This window comes from Acomys minous (assembly GCF_964271855.1).
Source record: "Acomys minous genome assembly, chromosome: 8".
NCBI lineage: Eukaryota > Metazoa > Chordata > Mammalia > Rodentia > Muridae > Acomys > Acomys minous.
In genome coordinates, this window is record NC_140489.1 from 42,120,276 (window position 1) to 42,146,629 (window position 26,354).

At 40.7% G+C, this 26,354-nt stretch overlaps 1 protein-coding gene across 1 annotated transcript in view; it reads left to right on the forward strand.

Moving 5' to 3' along the window:
• Positions 1-26,354, forward strand: part of KCNH5 (potassium voltage-gated channel subfamily H member 5) — a 295,802-nt gene that overhangs the window by 75,178 nt on the left and 194,270 nt on the right. Inside the window, exon 7 of the mRNA XM_084792497.1 lies at positions 17,792-18,218. Within this exon, the coding sequence (XP_084648623.1) occupies positions 17,792-18,218 (427 nt within the window). The remainder of the gene's footprint in view (positions 1-17,791; positions 18,219-26,354) is intronic.

Below are 26,354 nucleotides of genomic sequence, written 5' to 3' on the forward strand. Positions count from 1 at the left end.
AGAAAACTGGCATTAGAATCTTTCTTTTGTTGCAACATATTAACTTTCCCTAAACATCATCTTCACTATGCTCCACAAATGGTATTATGCTGTCTTTTCATTTTTACATAGTTCAAAATAGGCTTAATTTCTCTTTGAAATTTTCCTTTGGCATAGATGGTATTTTCAAGTATGTTATTATATTTTCCAGTATTTGAGAGATTTTTCTAGATATTGATTTCTAGTCTAGTTTAATCTTGTTGTCATCCACATTGCTTCATTTCTGCTACATTTATTACCCATAGGTGTTCTAATAATGATCTGTATTTTACATTCATATTTTGATGAGTAATGCATTTGTGGTTCACCCACTTCAGTGAGGAATTGAAATTATATAAAGACCTTTAAATACCGAAGAGTTAGCATTCTGCTGGCTTCTAAACAGATGGAAGGCTGACCTAGTCCTTGCCCAAATTAGAGGCTCTTCCTGCTTGAACATCTTGGATTTCCAATTCCAACCTAACTGTTATTCAATTTCTACATTGTTGCTATTCTGCTGAGGCACTACTTGGATTACCCATTTCTTGCTAATAATGGCGGTGAAAGGTAGGAGGGACCCTTCTCCCTTCTCTCACATATAATAAGGGATTCCTTGTCTTTCGGATACTGCTCACATCTCTGATGAGTTCTGTCCTATGCCTAGGCTTACCTTCAAATGCAAGAAATGTTCCAGTTCAATTGGCCGGATCTGCCACTCTTTCATGTGCATTTAGTGACTGATCTATCAACTTAGGGTTTAGGTGGGACTGTCCACTGATTATACAAAGCATTGCAGGGCATCTAGTAAAAGATGGTCATGGTACAGTCTCTGAATGGAAAAGCTCTAACGTTCTAATTTGAGAGAGAAATGACTTCTAAACCATCAATCTTAGTGATAAAAGATGGGTCAGCGTGAAACTCAAAGGGGAGGAAAGGGTTGGAGGGCAAAGCTAGCCTTGGGTTTCAAATTGGAATGTGGTGGCTATAGTCCAATACTTCAGCTTCTATTTATTCCTTGTGATTTCTGGTTGGGTAATAAACAGATTTAATGATAGACATTCTTCTTATGCTTGAAATTGAGTAATGTTGCAGGCCTGTATCCTTTTGCATGAGCTTTCCACTGAGACAAAGCTGTCTGTCTTCTGAGGGAATTAGCTCCGAGAGAATAGGAAATAACAAGTAATGAGATGCCTTTATTTGATTTTTTCTGCTTACATAAGAAGACACTTTTGTCTTTTCTGATCTTCATTCATGATGAATGCTTCCTGGCTTGGAGCTTCGGGGCATGATTCTAAAATAATGGCAAAGGAGAGCTGAAACGCATTGCTCTTTGCACGCTGTGTGTGAAGAGTGCACCTTCGCGTGTAGATGCTTGTGTAGACGCTGTTCTCATCCTTTCGTGCAGCACTCATCCCCAAGCTTGAGAAATCCTATTTCTATGCATCCTCCTCCTACATCAGTATTGTTTCACTTAGTTCCATGATAATACTTCTTTCTTGTAATGTACACCAATTCACAGGAGTATGCTTATCTCTGCCATTGGTGTCTTTACCTTTAAAAAGTTTTGTTTCAGCTGGGTGTGGTCATGAACAATTTAAATCCTGGGAGACAAAGGTGGAAGAAGAGGAGACAGAAGAGGAGAAGGAGGAGGAGGAGGAGACAAGCAGATCTCTACTTTGAGGCAAGCTTGCTCTACACAGGGAGTTGTTAGGCCAGTCAACTGCACAGTGAGATCCTGCCTCAAAAAGAAAAAAAGAAAGGAAAAAAACAAAACAAAACAAATAAACCAAAGATTATTTCTTAGACATTGTGAGGAGTGAGTAAAACATTTCCCTTTCTGCATGAGATTTTGACGGTGGTCAGCTATCTTCCTTTGTTTTCTAGAAACCAAAGAAGGAAATTCATCTGTTCCCTGGAAGTAAAACTTAGGTTAAAAAGAAGGGTCAAAAACTGTATCTGAACAACAAGGAACTGTCAGTGAACTATACAGACCCAGATGAGGCTGCCAAAGTGTAAAGTGAGTTCCTTGAATGGTGCAACTCTGACATATCCACGTGAGACCCTTAAACCTACACCTGGGCTATTGTTACTAAAGGTTTGGTGGGCTCTCCTGTCACACGGCTGTCAAAAGCTGCATACACCCGAACTGCTAATACAACTTGCCAATAAGACAAAGCAGAGTTGACTTTCTTCCTGATCAAAAGTGAGGGAGAACATTAGCTTATGAAGGGTTGGCTGTGTCACTAAGAGGAAAAACAAGGACAGAAACTATTGAGGAATGAAGATGCGATGCAAGGTCAGTGTTTGTAAGTGAGGACAGGCTGTGGAGCTTTAAATCAGGCAAGATGTAAAGCTATGATGCAACAGTTGAGTGTTCATAGTGGTAGCAAAGTGAGGGTGAGTCTTTTATTTTGGGCCTGGTTTCGGGCTTTGTACATGCTGACCATGGGCTCCACCACTGAGACACACACAGTTCCAACATGTGGGTTTTAAGGCAAAGAACTGAATGGATCTTAAGAGGGCGGGCTGTTTGCTGGTGTTTTCTACTGATTGGTTATGAGGCTTTGGACATTTGCAATAACAACAACAACAACAAAAAACCAAAAAACAAAAAACAAACAAACAAAAAATCCAAGAATTTGGGGAAGGAAGTTCCTGGAAAATAAGGTCACTTTTTGTAGCCACAGAGGTAGCGAATAAAGCAGTTTCAGTTCTCTGTCAAATGGAATGATTGGGTGAAGGCAGTTTCAGATCGCATGACTTTAAGTCAAGGTAGCTTTCTCATATTTGACTTGTCTGCTGCTGGAAGATGGGGCACAAAGGCCAGAGCTCTGCAGACAGTTCCACAGATGCCTATAAGGCCAATCCCCATAGAAGAGGCTGGGCTACAGACAGGCAGTGATTCCTCACCAGTATGCCTACTGGCTCTGCTGGTAACTATCTATGGCAGCCTTGTGAGTTGACATGTTTAATTGGTCAGTGCTTCAGGCACAGATAAGGATTTTACCAGCACATTTCTGCTTTGTGTTCTTTGGAGCTTATTGACTCCTCCCCTTTGCTCTCTTTCTCCTCTCTTTCATCTCCATTTTTCTTTTTTCCCTCTCTCTCTCTCTCTCTCTCTCTCTCTCTCTCTCTCTCTCTCACTTTCCTGATTTCCCTTCTCTTCCTTTCAACTGAGGTTGGCCTGGACTTATTACTCCTCCTCTTTCAAGCTTCTGAGTGCTGGGAATGCAGGGATGTGCAATCATGCTTGGGCTAAGGCAATATGTATTTGTGTTTAGATCAATGTGCCAATTAAAAATTAGATCACTTCACATACTCTTAACATCGCACAAGGAATTATATTAAGTTTTCTATGGCTTTCCTTAAAAGCTTTTAAAATTATTTTATAGCTGTTAGAACTGTTCTAGACACTTAAAATACTATTTTTATTAATTCTTTGAGAATTGCACACAATATATTTTAATCATATTTGTCACTTACACCTCCCCCACCTCCTCTGAGATCAACCCCATACTTCCACATCACCTCTTTTTAAAATCATTAAAAAATTTTTTTTAATCCAAGGAATTCAGTTTGTATTACTCTTATACTCATGGCTATGGGGCCATCCTCTAGAGTGTGGTCAACCTACTAACAGTCACATCCTTAAAAAAAAACCAATTAATTTTTTCCTCACAAACCATTTACTATCAATAGCTCCTCATTGGGGGGTGGGGCTTGTGAGCTCCTCCCATTCCTTTGTCCTAGACACTTTTAATGAGGAGGTATAGATATCAGGAACCCGACAACATTTCTTTCTTGTAATTATAAGTTTTTAGATCCAATGTATCTGTTTGAATTTTAGAATCTATTGTACTTCATGTTCAGCATTAAAACCTAAAAATAAAAGTTAATAGAATATGTCTAGTTAATAATGATAATATTGTCTATATTGGCCAAATCAGTTTTAGAAGACATAAATTTCCACATTAGCATAGATGATAGGTTTATACCATTTCATGGTGTTTCTGGCATGTAGAGAGAAGAGTCACTGGTTCAGGGATGTGATGCTACATTTAGAAATACACACAGGTGGCCCAAGAAGAATTTATTTATTTATTTTCTACCAAAGTCATCCTTTATGTGCACAAAGAAAAAAGCCTGTCCTTCATTTTGTTCACTGATTTGCTCCAAACTATATACTGTGTACCTTTTTACTCTAAGTGGTAAGGATCTAGTGGTGCATGAGCTTGCAAATCATTCTGTCTTCATGGAAAGAGTTGAGAGAAATTGTATCAGGCATCGTTAGTAAGAACAAAGAATTCCTTATTCAGGACTGTTGGGGAGAGATTGCTGCCACGGAGGGAGGAGAACGAACTCAGTTTGCTGAGACAAATCTAGGGAAAGTTGGTCAGTGGGATTAGCCACCTGTGCTTGCTAATTGGTGCTCATCAAAGTTGGGCTGAGATTTGGGGTATTAGGGCAGGCTCTGTCTTTTTGATGAATATGGCTTGAGAAATATGCCCCAAAGTCCCTGACCAAGTCATTCCTGATTTATACAACTGGTGAGGAGCTAGGAATTTTCCATCCTAAAGGATTGGAGAAAGAGTTTTTCATGAGACATCATTTTCTGTGGTAAATGCTCTAAGGGAAGGGAAGACAGGGACTTGGAACTGAGATGAAGCCTGCTGACAGATTAGTCAAGTTAAGGTCATCTTGGTTAGGGTTTATATTCTCGTGAGGGAAAAACACAGTGAACAAGCATGTAAAATGTAAGCAGCATATATATGTCTTACAAATTAAGATAATACAAGACAATAACATAGATAACGACTTGAGTGATTGGAAGTTGAACCAGGTAGGAAAGCATGCTGTTGTTAAATGTGGTTAAGAACAATTATCTAGCTGGATGTGGTGTACGCCTGAAATCTCAGTACTAGGAAAGCAGAGGCAGGCAGAATGCTGTGGGGTCCAGGACAGCAAGGGTACACAGAGAAACCTTGTCTGCAAAAACCAAAAACAATACAACAAAACAAACAAACACACAAAAAAGATATTCGTGTAGCTTCAAGTGATGGGCAGTTTAAATACCCACATGGCATTGTTTTAAAGCATAGGAAAAGAAACTGTGGTAATGTAGAAAGTAAAATATGGTCTTAGATCAAAGTGTCTGAGAAGGCTTTGGCCCAATACACAGCCAATTCTAATATTAGGTGAGTGGGTCTAACACTACAAAGTTGACCAGTGCATTAAGGGAGTGATGGCGTGGGGAGGAGATAAGTTGAGATCAGAATGGGCTCAAGGAAACACGGAGTTACTTTCTGACCACATTTATTTGTCTTGCTTTGACATTGATATAGTTTAAAATATAGCTCATACAAATGCATGAACATATATTGTCGCTAAAATGATTAGAAAGGGATCATCTTGGGAAAATTGCTTTATACTCCAAAGCTCTAGCTTTCTAAGGATTTGCAGATCTTTCCTCGGCTGTCCTGTTGTTAATTTGATTCACTCAGTTTATCCTCAAGCTTTTCTTCTCTCTATTCTTTGGGATTCTATTGTTTTTGTTTTGTTTTGTTTTTCTGGATAAGATGATCATTTGCACGAGTGTATTTGATAGAGGAAAGCACTTTCCCCTATGTGGGTGGGTCTCTTTCAGTATGTTAAGAACCCAAATGGAACAAAGATGAAAAAGGAGGAATTCCTCCTCCTCCTCCTCCTCTTCCTCCTCTTCCTCCTTCTCCTCCCTTCTCTTTGTTTTCTTTTTCTCTGTTCTGTTTTATCACTTGTTTGGGTGTTTCATCCCGTTTTTGTCTTGCTCAGAGACTGGGACTAATGAGACAGTTCTGACTGGTAGTCTTCAGACTTGGATTGACCTATGCCATTGGCTCTCCTGGACGTTCTGTTTACAGATGGTAACATATGGGGCGGAAAGCTCTCATATTCATATCAGCTAATTTCTTAAACCTTTTTCTTGCCTGATAGATACAAATAAGGATCTCTTTATAATTGTAGATGTCTCTTTGGTAGAAGAAATACCTTATACATCGGTAATTTTTCCTCTCTTTATACTGTGTCTATTTCTATCTGTAGGTCTCCTATTGGTTCCATTTCCCTGGAAAACTCTGGGTTATATACTGCCTTAATCGTCTTCTTTGCTGTGGTAAAACACTGTCTCAAAGCAAACAGGCATGAAAGGGTTTATTTGCTTTATGCTTTCATGTCACAGTCCCTCATCAAGGGAAGTTACTGCATGAAGTCAAGCAGGAGCCGAAGCAGGGACCATGGTAGGGAGCCATTTACTTATTTATTGTGTATGGATGGCTCAGCTTGTTTTTCTATGAAACCCAGGACCACCTAGCCAGGGATGGTCCCTTTCGCATGGCCTGGGCTATCTTAAATCAATCAAGGAAGTGCCTCACAGACTTGCCTATGGGCAAACTTGATGGAGGCAATTCCTTATTTGAGGTTCACTCTTCTTCAGTAATTCTAGTGTGTCTCAAGTTGATAAAAACTAATAAGCACATTACTTAACTTTTCCACTTTTAATTTGCTTACATAGTCAATTGCAATACTTTGAGCCCTTTTCTGTTTCAAATTTCATTGACTGCTACTTTATTCTGCCAGCATTTCTTGGACCAACTATCAGTGCTATAGAACCAGAGACCCAAATTCTTTGAAGAAGAGACTAGCTAAGAGAAGTCTCTAAAGCAATGATGTTTAAGCTCAGACCTGGAAGATGAGGAGAAATTTATCAGGCGAAAGAAACAGTCGATAGGTTAGAGAAGCTGTTTTAAACAGTATGCTTGGTGATCTCCCAGGGGAATATGGAATTTTTGAAAAGAAGGAAAGAAGTTCTCTATGGACAGAGAGCAGGAGAGAGCTGCAGAGTGAGGTGGGCAAAGGCAGGCTGTGTTACAGAGTCTGGATTGGATTACAAAGGCTGTAAAATTTATTCAAGTAGGATGTTGATTGTAAATATAATGTTTGGAGAAAGCAAATGTTTTAGTCAATATGCCTCTTTGTATGTTGCATATTTTAGTCAGGCTTTATATTTACCCATTGACCCAATGGTTATTAAAAAGAAAGTCTCATCTGTAATGGGAAACATTAAAAAATTAGTAAATTATTGTTGCCAAATGGAAACATCCTTTTCTCTACCTGTTATCTATCTATCTATCTATCTATCTATCTATCTATCTATCTATCTTTTATCTTTCCATCTACCTACCTATCTGTCTATGCAAGTCACCGTGATTCAGGAAGAATACAAATTGGCTAAAGCAGGTGTCATGTACAAGTCATTTAAATTCAGAGCCCCTACTGAAGGATGCTGCTAATGCTCAGAGTAATTAGGATTATTTCCCTATGGAGCTCTTGGTAGCATGAGTCAGAGAAGAGCGTTCTGAATAGAAAGGAGGCAATAGAATTTGTTATCTGGGTTAGAGGTTCAGATAACAAATGTAGTTTGCAATTTTCTCTCAGTCTTGAAATTGCACTCTACAAAAGGAAATGGAAATGGACTATGTAGTCATTCATGTATAAAATCTAGTTAGAATACAGGCCCAGGACTTATGAAACAGAGCCTATTATTGTTTTGTGGTTTCTATCCAGTTGCCCGATGCAGTCTACATGTGAAAACTAAATATCTTTTAATTATTTATTACAGTATCAATTCTGGTGGTGTTAAAAATTATTATGAGAGACATATACTTATTATTTTAATCCTTTATTAGTGAACTATTTTTGATAAATATTTGAGTGCCTACTATACGCCAAAACACCAAGGCTGTCCTGTGGATAAAAGAATGAACAAAATATGATGGGCACACACAACTACAAAGAAAAATATCATGAGGAAAATGTGTAGTTCCCTTTGAGATCATATAACAAAGTGACTTGGTCTTGATAGGAAAGGGAAGGTGGTCTGAGGAGAAGATGACTGAGCAAAGTATTAGTAGAGCCATGGAGTTCAGGAACGCAGAAGAATCATAGACATTCCTTCTAGAACAAATAACAAATGCAGAGTCCTTGTGTTGGAGGGAGCGGGTACAGTCAAAGGATCAGAAGTGAGGTGGTCAGGGAACAAGAAAGTGGTTCAGACTGAGATTAGAGTGATCAGCATGTGTTAGATTATGTAGGTGCAATGCTGAACAAAATTTGGAATAATTAAAAGCTATGATGATAAGCTGGTAGTGATTTTGACAACAAAACTTTTAATAATACTCATAACAGACAGAATGCCTTCAGATAAAAGCATTGGGGCATCTTGTAGGTATAGGAGAGATGCTCGTGCTGTGGAGACAGTGTAATTGGAAAGCAATGGACAATTGAGTGATACTTGGGTGAAAACTAATAAAACTTAAAGGCAGTTTAGGAGTAAAGAATGTTTAAAAGAATATGTCAAGGATACTTCTTGGTGTCTGATTTCTTAATCAGACAACATCTTTAAGACACCAAAGGGGCTATATTATCATTTTTACTGAGAGACATAATAATTCTTAAATTTTAATACCTTCTATGGGAAAATATAATTGAATGAGGAATGGTTAGCAGTAGAGACAGTTTAAAATACAGTGAATAAATGAAGATACAAAAACAAAAAGCAAGCAAGCAAACAAACAAACAAACAAAAACCAAAGTTGCTAAGTAGTTGAGAAATGCATTGAAGTTGACTAGTGAATTTGTATGATAGGTCATCTCCTCTATGTCTTCCTTACACCTTAACCAGGTGTAAAGAAAGTTGAGAATTGGTGAGGAAACAGATTTTGGTAGAGAGTAGATAAGGAGAGTAAGAAGTGCTAAACAAATTCCTAGTGTTGATGTTATCAGAATTATGGCTTGCCTTAGTCAGGGCTTCTATGGCAGCAACAAAACACTACAACCAAAAAGCAAATTGGGGAGGGACGTGTTCATTTGCCTTTCACCTCCAGATCACAGTCCATCCCTGGAGGAAGTCAGGACATGAACTCAAGCAGGGCTGGAATCTGGAGGCAGGAGCTGATGCAGGGGCCATGGCTTACTTCCTATGGATTGCTCAGCCTGCTTTCCTATAGAACCCAGGACTGCCAGCCCGGAAATAGAGTGCCTTACAGCTGGACCCCATAGAGGACCTCGCAGCAGAAAGGATACTTCCTTTCTGATGACTCTAATGTGTCAAGTTGGCACACAAAACCTGCCAGTACAGTGATGTATAATAAGAGAAATACAGATTTTCGAGGGCTGAGGGATTTGAGGGAAACATCTGTGACTTCGCTGGGACTGAACCACTATTGGGTTTGGTATGATTGCGCCACTGAACTCAACAGAGAAGAGGCTGCGGTCCAGGGGAAGAATTTTTCAATTCAAGGTTGTTGAGGCTGCAATGGATATGATGCACTTCAGATTGTGTCCTTGGGAATGGGTCTCTGAGAAGTGGGAAAGTTGTTGCAGATAAATTGGTGGATGACCTCTGAATTTGGTTTATTGAGAGGACTATTTGTGTTGGTACCACTTAAGGTAATGAGAGACGTTTAGGTAAGATTGGATTTCAGAAATCCTTTGAAGGTATATGTAGTCATAACTTTTATTTCCACATTATGGAGAATTGACTGTTATGAATCCATGTAAAGTATGATAGTAGCATGTTTTCTAATGTAATAGACAAATGTACCTAACAATTGTATATTAAATATTATTTCAAATTGCAGGCCCATGTCTTTCCTACTTGGTGATTTTGGTTCAAATTTGTGTCAGATAAATATTCATATTTTCTTCTGCAATTCAAGCATTACGTTTTAAAAAATTACAAAAGATGATTCTGTGCTTTGGTTGAGTAGTTTGGTTTTGGTCTTGTTTTGGTCCAGTTCACCCACACATATATCAGTAGCTGACTGCTGAGTTGACTGAAGCTCATGATGCAGTGGGCTGCTTCTGTGGTCTTTTCTTGACCAAAAGCTTGCTTGGTCTTCTTCATTCGGTAACTCGGTGGGCTTCTAAGACCATGAATAGAGCTGTGCAAGTGATTTGTGGTCTAGGTTTAGAACTGATACCATGACATTCATATCACATTCTGTTACACTAAACAAGCCAGAAGGCTGGCTCTGATGTGAGGGCTCTAAACTGAATCCTCTCTCTTAATGGGAGCTAACAAGTCACTTTGCAGAGGGGAAGCTGATACAACAAGAGGGAAAATAATCCCAGCTGCGGTTTAAGAAAAATGGTCTGTCAAAAAACCCCGTGTTGCAACATGGCAAGATATAAGTGAAAAGCCGTGCGGCAGGATGCTGTGTCTCAATATCGGCTCTTTTTCTCTCTTGATTGTCATGGGACTCTTGGGCAGGAAAGTCCTTTGATTATGTTTCTTATGTTTACACAAGAAGGAAAGGAAGAAAGCAGGAAGGAATACTGCCTGAATTGTGTGCCTACCATTGTAAGTGGTGGTCAACAGAAGAAATCGACGTGTCTTTTAGGTAGCTCTATCACTGCTAGGACTTGTTCCCAACCCTCCATCATGTGACAATCCACAACAGAATGGAAGAGTTAATAGCAAGCGGCTTTCTCTTGCTCTATGATGTTCCATGCTTTACTATGGCCTGGGGGGTTTGTCAAGGCAAAGGGTGGGAAAGGCCAACAGGATGGATGAAAGTCCCCCATTAACCCTACTGTGTTCTATTGTGCATTTGCTGTCTGTGTTTGATATTTTTTTCCACCAGAAGAGCCCCAAGAATTTGTGCTTCGAGATCTCAGAGGTTAGAATTAGGTAGAAAGCTACGGGGTGCAGGGGAGAGCACAAAAGGACAGAGAAGTTTGCAGGGAAATGAAGCAGAAAGTGAATGAACTCTTAACACTGGTGGAAAATAGAGAATCAAGAAATTGTTACTAAAAGTATGCATGAAGTAAGAGAGAACTTTTGAAGACAAGTCTGTAAAAGTATCAAATGTTGTCAGAAGAGTGAAATTAAAGTTACCAATGAATTAAGTCCAATTTGTAGCCCATTGCAGAGGTCATAGGAAGGAGCCGTAAGGTTAGAAAATGCTTTATTTTAGATTCGGAGTTTGGCTAATCCTGCTCTCTAGCATTAGGATGAATGAGGGTTCATCTGATCACGTGCCTCGTGATATGCTAGCATCACAGGCACGACCATGGGGTCTTCCAATGTACTTTAAGAGATGCACATCAACATCCGGCGCACAGTTCATGGAACTTGACTAGGCAAATCTGTTCACTCTATGGTGTCTTATTATTTTGTTTAGTATGATATATTTTATACTGATTCCTGTTATTAGGTATAATTCTAGTTTATTTTTAGGTAGCAGTTCATTGAATGAAGATAGTTCCCCTTATCCATTCTGCAGGAATTGACATTTGACTTAGATAATTCTGAGTTTTTATTTGTAATGATTACATGGGATTAGTCTTGACACAACATGATGAAGGATAGCCTCTAAACAGAGACAACTGATCTGAGCAGTGGTGGCACCTGCCTTTAATCCCAGCACTCGGGAGGCAAAGGCAGGTGTATCTAAGTGAGTTCAAGGCCAGCCTGGACTACAAATTGAGTCCAGGACAGCCAAAGCTATACAGAGAAGCCCTGTCTCGGAAAAAAAGTTGACAAGCATACATTATAAAAACAAAACAAAAACAAACAAATAAACCACCACCACAAAACCCCAGAGCCAACTGAATTATTTGTCTATTAACTTTGGATAACAGTTTCTGAATGCTAAAACAATGAATGAATTGAGCCACAATGGGGATTGATCTGGGGTGTAGACAAAGATGGTCATGTGGGTATCAGAGCCCAGCAGAGGAGAGTGTTTAACTGTGTGTGCTGATGAGGCCTCAGAGGACGTGTTCAGTTCTGGTGTTTACAGCAAGGTTTGTATTGTTGGAACTATATAGTGTATGATGTGGTACAGGCATGAAGACTACAAAGCATGAGGTTGTTGTGAAGGATGTGTTAAGAACCTTGATGGCTGCGCTTGGGTGATGCTTGCATTGTTCACTTCCCGTACCTTTGAAGTCTGTCTGCTCCCCTGTGAGCAAGAGGCCAGAGTCCTACTTTTGTAAAATGAAAGGACTTGCCATGTGTCCTGTGGCGATGTACCTCCATAGAACATCCTCTGTGAACCTTTGCTATGACTGAGTCCTGCCAAGGGGGCTTAGGTATGCCATTTTTTATTCTGTTCTGTATAGCACGCCACTCCTATGTGACAGCTTACAGGTTAGTGCATGCATTCTTGGCATCTTGAGTTTCAGAATGAGCAAGGACTCTGAAGCCACATTGCTCATGTTTGCTCTTAGATACTTTCTTTTCTAGCTATGTGGGCTTTTTGAAATGACTAAACTTTTCTGGACCATGTTTTCTCGATACTTATCACATAGAGTTGTCTTGGACAATAAATGTGTTCACTCATGGCATGTACCGAATTTGTGCTATGTGTTATTGGCCAATCTATCTTTTTGAAGCAGCAGTGAAGGATCAGCTGGCCACATGGAATACATGGCACACGGATTTGATGTCTTTGGTGCATCCCTCCATCATGCCAGTCCAGCAATGAGCCTGGCAGCTCACATTGGGCTTGCGTAGAATGAGCTTATTCCTGACCTGTATGTGTGTATATCATTGCATTCTGCTCACTCCCTGTTTCTTCAAGTCCTTCCCCATTTCCTGAAGTCTATGGATTTTAGTTCTTTCCCTGCGGTCCTCTGGTGGCTATATCCACTGTGCCATTTAAATGTGTGGCCTGGTCAGTGCAGCTAGTGAGATCTTTTCTTCATATTCATTTCTGAACTCTGTTCATGCAGTGCTAATTTACTCAGGCTGTTTCTGCACATTATGCTGTCCAGTCAGTTTGTTAGTTATAACCAAAGTATGCCCACATTTGTTTGTTTTAAGAGTTACTTCTTCATTTCATGACTGTATTGACTGTTTAATGTAGTTTCATCTGCCAGATTGGTAATGGACAATAATACACTCCTCAAGGAGTTCCTAGTTTCCTGGCATGTCATGCACGCAAACAGATTTGTAATAAAGTGTGATTGTGATAATTGTTTCACTACAGATGTGCAAAGAGCGTATGATAACACTCAGTTCTCAGTGGGGAGAGAAGGTGAGAGTATGACAATGAGGACAGTGCAGGAGAGAATATTTGCCGCGACAGAAGATCCTAGCCACCAAGACAATAGGAGGGAAGGACTATTTTAGTAGAGGGAATAACCCATTGGCAACGCGGCATGGAGCATCCTGGGATTCTGCTCAAGGAGATGAGCGTGAGCAGATCCTGCAGCAGCCTGACACTCATATAGACGAGTGGCTGGGGTAGATTAAGACCAGGCCATCAAGGTAGGAAACCCATATTTAATCCGTGAATAAATAAGCCAGTAGAAAATGGTTTGAGGTCAGAAAGGGACAAGATTAGACAGATGTACATCTTAAAGGTTTTATGCTGGTAGCTTGTACAGTGTGATTGGGACTTACAGGATGTGAGAAGAGGTTGTTCTCATTGCACAAGTGCAACAAATACAGCAGCAGCAACAATGACTAACACAAAACAGAATATGAAACCATGACCAAAGAATGGCCATAGGAGCAAAAGAGAGAGAAACATTTTGATAGGTTTGTAATCTGGGTAAATTTTATATATATATATATATATATATATATATATATATATATATATATATAATAAAATATATATAATTTATTCATATTACATCTAAATTGTTATCCCATCCCTTCTATCCTCCTATTCCTCCCTCCCCCCCCCCCACATTCCTTCTACTCCCCTCCCCCTTTGACTGTGTCTGAGAGGGACCTCCTCCCCCTGTATATGCTCATAGGGTATCAAGTCTCTTCTTGGTAGTCTGCTATCTTTCCCCTGAGTGCGACTAGTTCTCCCCATCCAGGGGACGTGGTCAAATATGGGGCACCAGCGTTTGTGTGAAAGTCAGTCCCCATTCTCCACTCAGCTTTGGAGAATGTCCTGTCCATTGGCTAGATCTGGGTAGGAGTTCGAAGTTTACTGCACATATTGTCCTTGGCTGGTGCCATAGTTTGAGCAGGACCCCTGGGCCCAGATCTGCCCATCATAATGTTCTTCTTGTAGATTTCTAGGACCCTCTGGATCCTTCTATTTTCCCATTCTCCCTTACTTCTCTCACCTAAAGTCCCAATAGGATGTCCTCCCCTCTGTCCCACTTTCCTGGTAAGTGAAGACTTTCATGGAACATATCCCTTGGGCTAGTGTCCAGATATAAGTGAGTATATACCATTTGATTCTTTCTGCGTCTGGGTTAACTCACTCATTATGATAATTTCTAGTTCAATGCATTTGTCCACAAATTTTTGGAATTTCTTGTTTTTAATATCTGAGTGGTATTTCACCAACCCTACATCTGACAAAGGTCTATTATCAAAAATATATAAAGAACTCAAGAAATTAAACACCACGAAATCAAATAACCCAATTTAGAAATGGGGCTCAGAACTAAACAGAGAATTCTCAACAGAGGAATATCAAATGGCTTGAGAAACACTTAAAGAAATGCTCAACCTCCTTAGTCATCAGGAAAATACAAGTCAAAACAACTCTGAGAATCTGTCTTACACCCATCAGAATGGCTAAGATAAAAAATTCAAGCGACACCACATGCTGGCGAGGATGCGGGGAGAGAGGAACACTCCTTCCTTGCTGGTGGGAATGCAAACTGGTACAACCACTTTGGAAATCTATCTGGTGCTATCTCAGAAAACTTGGAATAGGGCTTCCTCAAGACTCAGCTATTCCACTCCTTGGAATATACCCAGAAGATGCTCCAGCACACAACAAGGACATATACTCAACCATGTTCATAGCAGCCTTACTTATATTAGCCAGAACCTGGAAACAGCCTAAGTGTCCCTCAGTAGAAGAATGGATAAATGTCACTCTTAAGCATGTCAAATGCTGAGCAGCCCAGGGCTTGTACAGCTGAAGTGTAAGAAGGAGGAAAGAACTGAGCCTCAGAGACCAGGCGGGCAACAGTGATGTGCATTACAGGACAGGGGTAAAGAACTGAGTTGAGAGAAGCGAAGCACCCCTGTGCCCTTCAGGCCTTTGGGATCCACAGGGTATTTACATGGAAATGTATAGCAGATGTTTGCCTCCTGTGTAAGAAACCCAGGGGTGATTTTGTTGAGTGTTCTGAGAAGATGTCTTGGGGACTATCCATCATAAGACCAGCGAAACCTTAAAAGGGCCAGAGGCATGCCTGACAAGAATTCCAGACCATAACAGAAATGTGGGAAGGGTAGCCTTGGAAGATGACTGTGCAAAGCATGCCAGTTGGGGAATTGCTTAAAAACAAGTTAAAAAGAGAAAAGGTAGTCATAGAACCTGTGGCCAAACCTATGTTCAAAAAGCATCTTGTGTTTTATTTAAGTGAAGCTGGGCCAGGCTGTGGAAAATGTGCTTTTGAATAAGTGGCCCCGAGAGCAGCTGTGGTTCAGGCTGGCCTGATTCGTTTTGGATAAATCGTCTCTCTTTCTTTGGGACTCCAATTCAAGTAGATTCTGACTGATACATTCTAGCTTGGGCTTGTGGTAACTGATTAGTTCAAATGGGGTGGTGTGGTTTTCCTTCTGTTTTTAATGGAGAATTCAAGGAGAAATGACTTTTTTCTATGCAGAATTTAAAGAAGCCCCACCAGTTCTTCACAAATTCAAGGTACCTAGAAAACAGCATCCACAGCAGCATTTAAAAACTTTTAAACATTGAACTCTGAGCTTTCATGCGTTTCAATTATGAACTCCTTTAAAGCAGAGGCAAACCATATTTATCTTAATGTCCCCAGCTCTCAACCCAAAGCCCTAGCACACAGGAGTTGCTCCATAAGCCCCTATTTTCTTGCTTGCATACAATTGTTCATCTCTATATTTAAGCGTTTTGGAGCTGTGTGGAAGCTTCTCACTTTACAGAACATTGATGTCACTGTATAATGCCTATTTGTCTTATTTTCATTCTCCTTCCGCTCCCTTCTTTTCATTCCTCATTCCTTCCTTCCTTCTTTCCCTCCAAGAAAGAGGAAAGAACTGAGCCTCAGAGACCAGGTGGGCAACAGTGATGTGCATTACAGGACATCCCTTCCTCCCTCCCTCCTTGCTCCCTCCTTCCTTCTTTCTTTCCTTCCTTCGTTTTCTCTTGTGTTTATATATACATCTCTCTCTCTCTCTCTCTCTCTCTCTCTCTCTCTCTCTCTCTCTCTCTCTCTTTCTCTCTCTGTGTGTGTGTCTCTCTCTCTCTCTGTCTATGTCTCTGTCTGTCTGTCTGTCTGTCTGCCTGTCTCTGTCTCTATCTCTGTCTCTGTCTGTCTGTCTGTCTCTGTCCCCAGGATTTGCTCCTTTCTCAAAGACTGTCCATCTTATTCTCACTTTATTTAATTTGGGACAGTGTCTCCCACTGGGGACTGGACTCCTGTTCCTGCCTCCCTCCTCCTGGGATTATGGGCATGTGCAGCCATGCCTGACCCCTTTCACAAGTTCTCTGGGGGTTAAACTCGGGTTCCCCATGCTGGAGCAGCAGGCGCTCTCCCGGCTGAGTCATGTCCTCAGCCCTAGTTCCACTTCTTGTAAGTACTTAAAGTTCGACGTCTTATTTTTACTCCAACTGTTCAAGTGAAAAGGGAATTTATTTCCAGGCTGTTTGTATGACACAGCATCTGAGTGCTGGCAAGTGAATTCGAGGCCAGCCTAAAGAGAGCCAGGTGGAGACGAATTTGCCAGAATGGCCTGCCACTTTTCACTTCTTCAGGAGCAGTTGCTTCTGCATCTTGTGTTCTGGCTTTCCTCTCTCTTCAAAATCTCCATGATAGAAAATATGTAACGGAGCAGATGCATTCTGAAGCCTTTTTTATTTTTTGCCTTTAGTGTCAAGAACTTCACCCTCCTGTGATTAGAATCTTGTTGGTGTCATATCAGTTCTGTCCTGTCAGTTGGTCCGTCTTTCTATTGGTCATTGTAGGTTAGGATGGTTGCTTTGTCTGCCATCTTGGAAACAGAATTCATGGTGACGAAGTGACGGCCTTCACTTGACTTGCAGGTGAAAGCATCCCAGGTCATTGCTTTAATTTTTCTCTGCCCCTCCCCCTCCCTCTCCCTTACTCCCCAGGTAACCTATCACATGCTTACAAAAATCTGGGTATGGGACGTTCCTTGATTTCAATAAATTGCTAAACAAGTTGTGAATGTCTTGCTGCTCTTCCTCTGGAGAACTTCTCTATGACTGTTACTAGAGGATGCTGGCAATCTGGAGAGTGTGGACAAACCCTAGGTTTAGCTCTGTTCCTCCAGGCTGGGACAGGGAGACACTGGGAAGGAGGAGCATCTTTGCTTCTTGTCCCCATGTGTATCGAAGTGTTATTGTTCCTTTGCTAGTGAGACTGGGCTTCCTTGTTCAGAAGGTTGGTAGTGTTTAAACCTATTAGAAAATAAGGAATCAATGGAAACTTTCATAGCAAGAAAAAAGAAAGGGCCCGAATTTACCACCTCTTTATCTATACTCTCTGCAGAACACATTTGAAAATTATACTTCTCTTAGACGGAACAGTTCCTAGCAAATGGAAACATTCCAGCTAGTAGATTTTGACAACATTCTATTCCTGGGTGGGATGGGATTTGCATTTTAAAGGAAAATATTTATCATTTTGGCCTTTTCTTGCTTACTTAAAATCAGAATTTTCTTATGCATATGCGTTTGGTGTGTAATTGGGTGATCAAATTATATTGTTCCCTGTTGTCATTTAATGTTTTTTTCCCCCCCTTGCACAGGGAATCAGCAGTCTCTTCAGTTCCTTAAAAGTGGTGCGCCTCTTACGCCTGGGTCGCGTTGCTAGGAAACTGGACCATTACCTGGAGTATGGAGCAGCGGTCCTTGTGCTTCTGGTGTGTGTGTTTGGACTGGTTGCCCACTGGCTGGCCTGCATCTGGTACAGCATTGGAGACTATGAGGTCATTGATGAAGTCACCAACACCATTCAGATAGACAGCTGGCTCTACCAGCTGGCTTCGAGCATTGGGACTCCGTATCGCTACAATACCAGTGCAGGGATCTGGGAAGGAGGGCCCAGCAAGGACTCCCTGTATGTGTCTTCTCTCTACTTCACTATGACGAGCCTTACAACCATAGGATTTGGAAACATAGCTCCAACCACAGACGTGGAAAAGATGTTCTCCGTGGCCATGATGATGGTTGGCTGTAAGTACCTCTTTTTTTTTTTTCTTCTCTATTTAAAAATGATTTAGTGTTTGTATTTCCTCCCCTCTGCCTCCAAACTCTGACTGCACTGAAATGATCTTTTTTATTAGGAAAGGCTTTAACCGAAATCATTTGCCATTGGTTTTCTTTTGATTCAGCCCTAGAAAATAAAAGTGCAGGGAATGTATTTTACTCTTTGGAATGCATTAGCACATGGAAAACTGTGCTTGTAGGGGGAGGATGATAGAAAACTCACCCTGGGAGGCGGGGGGGAGGGCTGTGATTGGATTCCAGCCATGGTGTTGTACCTGGCAGCTCTCGAGAAGGAGCTAACTCTGGTATCTAGACAGGAGGTGTCTAGCATGCTCTGTAGGTTTTGTTGGCAGTTGGATTCCTAAAAAAGCAGATCGGATGTGATATAAGACATAGTTGGAAAATATTTTAGTCAATAACTGAATTTCTGAATTAAAGTGGACTTCAGGATACAGTTTGATGTAATTTTTTTAAATAATGAAGGCTTGTGAAAAAAAGTTCATAAACATAGTCTTTTGACAAACACTGAAGTCTTTTGAATTCGTGACAGAGAATGAAAGGGTTGGTGAACGGAAGGCCTTTAGCAGTGACAGACAGGTGCATGCCTGATACAGCGACTTGGTGATGCTCTTGAAAGGAGAATGCCCTTTCGAAGAGCTGAAGATCAGGTGCTCTGCCCCTATACTCTGACGGAACTGCATTAGAGTTCTAGACAGGAAAGAGGTACCGACCTTAGATGCTGTTTTAAAACGTCCCGAAGGAAAGTTTCCAGGCATTTCCACCTTTAAGCTGACCTAGATGACTCATCCCCAGCCTAGGTCAGACACCTAGAGTAACTTTAAGGATTACGCTAAGGATATGGTCAGTATTAATATACTTCATAAGCCTTGAAGACATTATCCTTTGTGCTTGGTGTAATTTGGTGTACGTCTTCTTTTTTGTTTTTTGTTTTTTGTTTCTGAGGCTCCAAATTATAAAGCTTTAGATACGGGCATTCATGAGAAAGATCTTAGAGTCCAGAGTCTAGGCCGGCAGTTCTCAACCTTCCTAATGCTGCAACCCTTTAATATAATTCATCATGTTGTACTGACCCCCAACCATAAAGTTATTTTTGTTGCTACCTCATGACTGTGATTTTGCTACTGTTATGAATCCTAGAGTAAGTGTCTGATGTGCAGCATATCTGATATGTGACCCCTGTGGAGGTTGCGACCCACAAGCTGAGAACCGCTGGTCTAGGCATTCATAGTTCAGAGTGTTGGGAAGCTGTGATTGCAAGCACCGGTGTTAGCAAGTGTTTAGCTCCCAACTTTAGTCACCATGTGTACAGCCGCAGAGACAAGGATACCCAGGGTCTAAGTGTGGATTAGGGTTTCAGTGAGAGGGAGGATTAGAATGTGTTATCTATTCTAGGAGCCTTCTGGGGGCGGGGAGGGGAGGGGCACATATTCTACACACAGAGAGATCTCCCATGATTAGTAAAATGGACACTCATATTAAAAAGATATTCAGGCAATTATGTGACAAAGGAGATGTTTTGTCTGATGTAGAGTTCAGCACTATGCCACTTTTAATGTTTATCAAATACGTGCAGCCCAATACTCATGCAAATCTAGAATTTGGTTACCTTTTCATTCTGAAGTAATTACAAATGGACTAGAGAATTGCAGTGGTTGTGCAGAGGAGGGCTCAGTTTGCTTCATGTCTATTTGCCTCTTTCATCCCTGGAATACAGTATCAGAATTTATATGGTTTGCCAAAGGTGTTGAGTCGTCTAACTGTCATCGCAATTAACATACAGAATTGGGAGTTGTGAATGTAGGTTGATAGTAGTGTGCTTGCAGAGCATGAAAGACCCAGCACTTGGTGGCTTGAATGAAGTGTCCCTTGTAGTCTTGGGCATTGGAACACTTAGTGCTTGGTGGGGAGCTAAGGAGGTACGGCCATGTTGCAGGAAGTGTGTCCCTAGAGGTGGCCTTGAGAGTTTAAAACTCACGCCATTTCTAGCTACTCTCTCTCCTTGCTTCCTACCCGAGGTTCAAATTGTGAGCCTTCAGATTCCTGCTGCTGTGCTTTTGCTCCATCACTGTGGACCCTACCCTTCTGGAGCTGTACGCCCAGATGATTTCCTTCCATATGGTGCCTTGGTCATGGTCTCCTAGGAGGACAATAGGAAAGTAACCAATACAAGCATTCAAGATGAAACAAAACAAAAGACCCATAACTGTTCTGATACCTGAACAATTGTCATTTAATGCTCTCCTCCAACCTTCCTTAGTCTCCTAAAGCTAACAGTCTACTCTCCATCTTTATGATCTTGTGATTTTAAGATGTTATAAAAGCCAAGTATATAAAATAAAACTTTTAAAAGTTGCCTTTCATACTCTAATTATACCTTTGAGATAAATGTAAATGATATTGATCAATAGTTTTCTTCTGGATTGTATTTTATGGTGTGGACCACCACTGTTTAGCCATTCATCTGTTGAAGGACATCTTAACTAAGAATTTTAATTTTTTATGTTTCTTAAAATGTTTTAAAGTGTATATTTATTGTCCATGATACTATGTTATGTAAGGACACTTCAACACAAGTGTGTATTGTACTGCAAACATAATTCTTCCCAACCTTCTCCCTGCTACCCTCACATTAGGAGTTTGTATTCTCTTAGATAATTTTCCTCTGCTTTCATGACATATACACATATATGATTTTAATGTATCTATATTAAACACAAGGGCTGTAAATGAGAGAAAACATTAAGTATTTGTCTCTCTGAGGCTTGCTTAATTTAATTAAAATGAATATCTCACTTTCATGTATTTTCCTTCACATAAAACTCCTTTCTCTTCCCATCTCTTTCGCATATGTACAATATGCATACCATATTTTCTTTACCTGTCTCTCTGTTTTTGGATACCTACCTTGGTTGCATAACCTACGTATGATGAAGAATGCTGCAGGAATCTGCAAACAATTGCACATTTGATAATTTCTCCTTCCAAGAAAATGTGTATGACTGTGTGTACTGCCTGCTTCTGCCCACTAAATGCTTTGCTTCACCAGTGTCTTTCAGGGTTGTCCCAGAAAGTGGCTCTAATGCCCCAGCTCTCCATTTCTGTGTGGTGACTGCAAAATATACAGAACCATCAATAAACCAAGCCCTAGTCTTCTCTTCTTCAGTCAACCCACCGTAGGGCACACACCATGAGGTTGGTTCCAGGTGCATGCTTGGCAACAGATGACAGTGTTACAGGAGTAGAAGCAGTAGGCCTTTGCACAACTTTTTCATGTGACCTGATCCTGCCTTCAGAAGCTGCTCGGGCCCGATCATGTACATATCACTTCCACTTCATAGTAGATTGCTGCCGAGCACATGCTGCTTTAGAGCTTCATGGGTCAGATAAAACCCAGCCCACAGTGGGCAGCTTGGGTCACACCATAACGTGGTGGTTCATTGTCAAATGTTCCATTTCCACTAAGGCCCCGTAGCAGGCCAAGAGCTGTTTCTCAGAGGGAGAAGAGTTGTCTGCAGATGATGGTAGAGCCTTGATCCAAAATCCCAAATGTCTCTTCTAGGAGTCACCTATAGGGGCCTGCTAAAGATGCCATGCAGCATCCCTATCTGCCACTGATACCTCCAGAACCATTGGGTCTGTGAGTTATGTGGTCCAAGTGGTAGAGCAGAACTGTTGAAAAGCTTTCTGTTTTGGGCCCCACACAAAACTAGCAGCTTTGGGCCAGGGTAGCACACCCAAGTGAGGAACATACTGCCTCCAGAATTCTAATAGGCCTACTAAATGTTGTACTTCTTTCTTGGTGGTGGGAGGAGCAAGATACAATAACTTATCCTTTACCTTGGAAGGGATGTTTCTGTATGCACCACATAGTGGACTTAAGTATTTCACTGAAGTAGAAGGCCCTTGAAGTTTGATTGGATTTATTTCCCATCCTCTGATGTGTCTATGTGTGACCTCCTGCTCATATGGTCCAATTAGCATAATGTTGTCAACATAATGAGCCAATGTGATATTTTTGTGGAAAAAACAGATTATCAAAATCTCTTCAAACTAAGGTATGACACAGGACTGGAGAGTTAGTATATCCTTGTGGTAACAATAATGGTATACTGCCGACCTTGCCAAATAAATATAATTTGCTTCTGGTGGTCCTTATTGATAGGTATTGAGAAAAAAACATTTGCTAGATCAATAGCTAGATACCATGGATCAAGAGATGTGTTCATCTTCTCAAGTAAGGATGAACACCACATCTGGCACAGCCGCTGCCATTGGAGTCACTACTTGATTGAGTTTTCAGTAGTCAACTGCCATTTTCCAAGATCCATCTGTCTTCTACACTAGCTAGATAGGAGAGTTAATGGGAGATGTGGTGGGAACCATCATCCTTACATCTTTCAAGTATTTGATGGTGCTATCACAATGATTTCTGCAATTCCTCCAGGGATGTGACACTGTTTTTGATTCAATTCATGCCTCTCCTTGGCCAAGGCAATGCTAAAGGCTTCCATTTAGCCTTTCCAACCACAATAGCCCTCCCTCCCACCACAGGACAGGGAACCAATGTGAGAATTCTGCCAACTTCTAAGTGTCTCCATCCCAATTATACATTAAAATTATTTGTGATTTATCAACTTGCACTCCTTTTAAATGTTTCTACTTTGAAAGTATTACAGGTAAAAATGTTTGTATATCTGTAGATATATTTTTGTATGGACATAAGTTCTTAATTCTCTGATATTATACAGGATTATAAGTAAGCACATATTTAGATTTTAAAGAATTTGCCAAACTTTTTCAGGATGAGTAGTCCAGAATACCATTTCATAACATAATCAAAGTAAAATAAAAACTATGTAGAAGTTGAAACATGATCTTAATTCCTTTGTTCTTCAAGCACGAGGCTGGGAAGCATCCCTGCTTCCTGTTCTTCTCGTGTGCTATATCCACTCACAACAAAGCCTTTTGACCTGACCCTCAAACTACATTTAAGTACTTCTCTGTGCTTCCGCAGCTTACCACGTAAGGCCAAATCAATGCTGCTGATAGCTTGGACCTTTGAAATAGTCTCTTATGTTTTCCTCCCAATGCCATTCTTTCCCTAGAGCCTCTGTCTAGACTCTAGAAGCTAGAGCATGCCTTTCAAAGTAAATGTGCAGCATCATTGCTCAGCACAGATACCTCCACTGAATACAAAAAGCCTAGATTACTTACCATTTCCCCATTCATGTCAAAATTTATTTTATTTTACTTTTATTTGTTCTTTGAGGATTTCATACAATGTGTTTTCATAATATCCACCCCCAATCCCTCCCAGGTCCACCTCATTCCCTTCTCTGATGGCTGTTCTTGTTTGTCAACTTGACTACATCTGGAATTAACTGAAATCCAAGTGACAAGGTACACCCATGAGGGATTTTTCTCAACTAAATAATTTGAAGTAGGAATACCCTGTCTAATCCAGATTTCTTGAGATGGCAACTTACGCCTTATTTCAGGTATTTTGAGGTGGGAAGATCCACCTTTAATCTGGGACACACTTTCTGATTGCAGCCTATATAAAGGGCACGGAAGAAAGAACCTCTCTCTTTGCCTGCTTGCTCTTGGTGGCAAGTCCATTCCTTCAATGGCATTAGAGCCAACTTCTTTGGGATTCTGGCATATACTGAAGACAAACTCAGATATCCAGCCTCATAGGCTGAACAACTACTTGATTCTTGGACTTTTCATTTGTAGACAGACATTGTTGAACTAGCTGGACCATAACCTGTAACTTGTTCTATTAAATATCTCCCCCCCCCCCTCTCTCTCTCTCCCTCTCTCTCTCTCTCCTCTCTCTCTCTCTCTCTCTCTCTCTCTCTCTCATACACACACACACTATATACACACATATTATACATACATATACATACATACATATATATATATATAGTGTGTGTGTGTGTGTGTGTGTGTGTGTGTGTGTGTTTGTGACTCAGTTGTGTCTTCAACAATAGGATCTAATTATCCAGCTCTAAAGTATAATTAATAGCATTGACAATAACCTGCATTATTTGGAGGTCTATGGGGCTTCACTAACCAATAACTCCTAAAAAGGTAAATACATGTATCTTATACCATACCTACTACTGTAGAAGCTTCCTAAAATAAATATAAATACACATATATAAAAAGAGTTGCCCTAAATAAGAAAACAGTGCCCCAGTTTGACACCACAGATAAACAGAAATCCCTATGTCAGGAATGGATTATTTATTTAGTTATTGTTAATGCTATTGATTACTTTTTACAGATTGATATTTAGAACCATTGTTGCAGACACAATGTACTTAAGACACACAGAATGTGGGAATATCCAGGTGGTGCAGATGTGGAAGTATCATTTCTACAGGCTAGGTTTCATAGTTCTGGGAGTGCTGTCCATGCTACCAAAGGAGTAGGCTAATCATTAGTCTTACACTATGAACCATAGGACCTATAATAATATATGGTCTGGAAAGATGTACCCAGTAGTGTAATAATGGCAAGAACATTGTGTGGGTTCTTAACTATGATTATATTTAAGTTGCACCACACAAGAGGAAACCCATTCCTAGCACCATGGTCAGGTCAAGAACCTGTGGATAAATAGATTATAGGTCATAGGGGAGAGCCTACTATGGTTATTATACTAAAATGGGCATGGTTTTAAACTCACTCCTAATAACTTATACTCACAGATTACAATGTCTTAGCTCTCACTAGAGAAGTTTCTATTTGTGGCAGTAATTAGTTACCTACTCCATCTTTATTGATAAGATCATATTCTATCTCACAACCTATATTTTCTATTCTTCCTGCATGTGTCTTCCCCCCAGTCCATGCAAGGTCTCTGGCTGTCTTTGAGCATATGAAGCCAATCTGTTTCCCTCTATTTATAGCATTCACTTTCTGACCTACTGTTGTGTGATATTATTGATGGGGAGATGGGAACAAATACCTACCCACCTGAGGTAGGGAACAGATGAAAGACCTAAGCCTGGATACCGCCAAAGTCTAACTTGGTGAACCAATGAATTTTGTTGGGGTTGCTTACAGAAATATGGAGGAGGGATTACTTAGAGGATTATAATTGACTCCAGGACACTTACCCCAGTGTGGGTGACACTTCACAAAACATGGAAACCGGAAGCACACTATACAAGTCTGAGGCAGCTCAGCAGGTTGGACAGTGCCCTTTCCAGGTAGCTCAATTTGAAACTCTTCTGGCATCTGCTAGTCTTTTCTTTGAGAATATTTGGCTGGCCTCTGTTTATTTCCATCAGCTTGGTGAGCCTGAGATTATCAGCAGTCTATACAGCTTATATGTGCTTGGAGAGAGAAGGTGCTGGTGAATCTTGTCACTTTCAGGGACTTCTTGAAGATGTTGAGTTGTTTGCTTCCTGAGCTTAATGCGTTTCCCCACAGGATGGGATGTTTCATCTCCCTAGAACATCTGGTTTCTTAAGAGCCTTCCCTTGGGGTGGAAAGTTCAATCTCAGAGGAAACTGCCACACAACATTACATCCTGAACTCAAGCAGGTCTTCATTGAGTCTTCTTTTCCCTTAAAGCTACCCTATTCTAAAAATTACCTCAGCAAGCACCAGTCACCACATTCTCCATCTCTACCCATGTTCTTAAAAGTACATCTCAATAACTTGATTTCAATCAAGCTTGCCCTCTTTCACTTTTCCTTCAAAATGGCATCTTCTCATGAGCAGAGTCTTTGATTCCTGCTGGCTACTTCTATATTCTCAACATCTGAACCCTTCCTGATCATGCCTTGCTCTATCCCACTTACTTGTGCAAATGAGTGATGCTGAAGAGAACCTTGATGGTTATAATGAGGCTGTCCTGTCTCCGTGTGTGCTCCAGGGCTTTGATGGAGATGGCAGGCTACGGAGATGTGCACTCTTAGCTTTGACTCTGATTCTTCTGTGAAGTTCCTGGTCAGCTCATCTACGTTTGTTTTCCCTTTGGGATTCTAGAAGCTTCTGTAGCTGTAATGGGCAACCTTAAGTCTCTCGGTTGGCTTGTTGGTAGAAGGTCTAGGAAGACAGCCA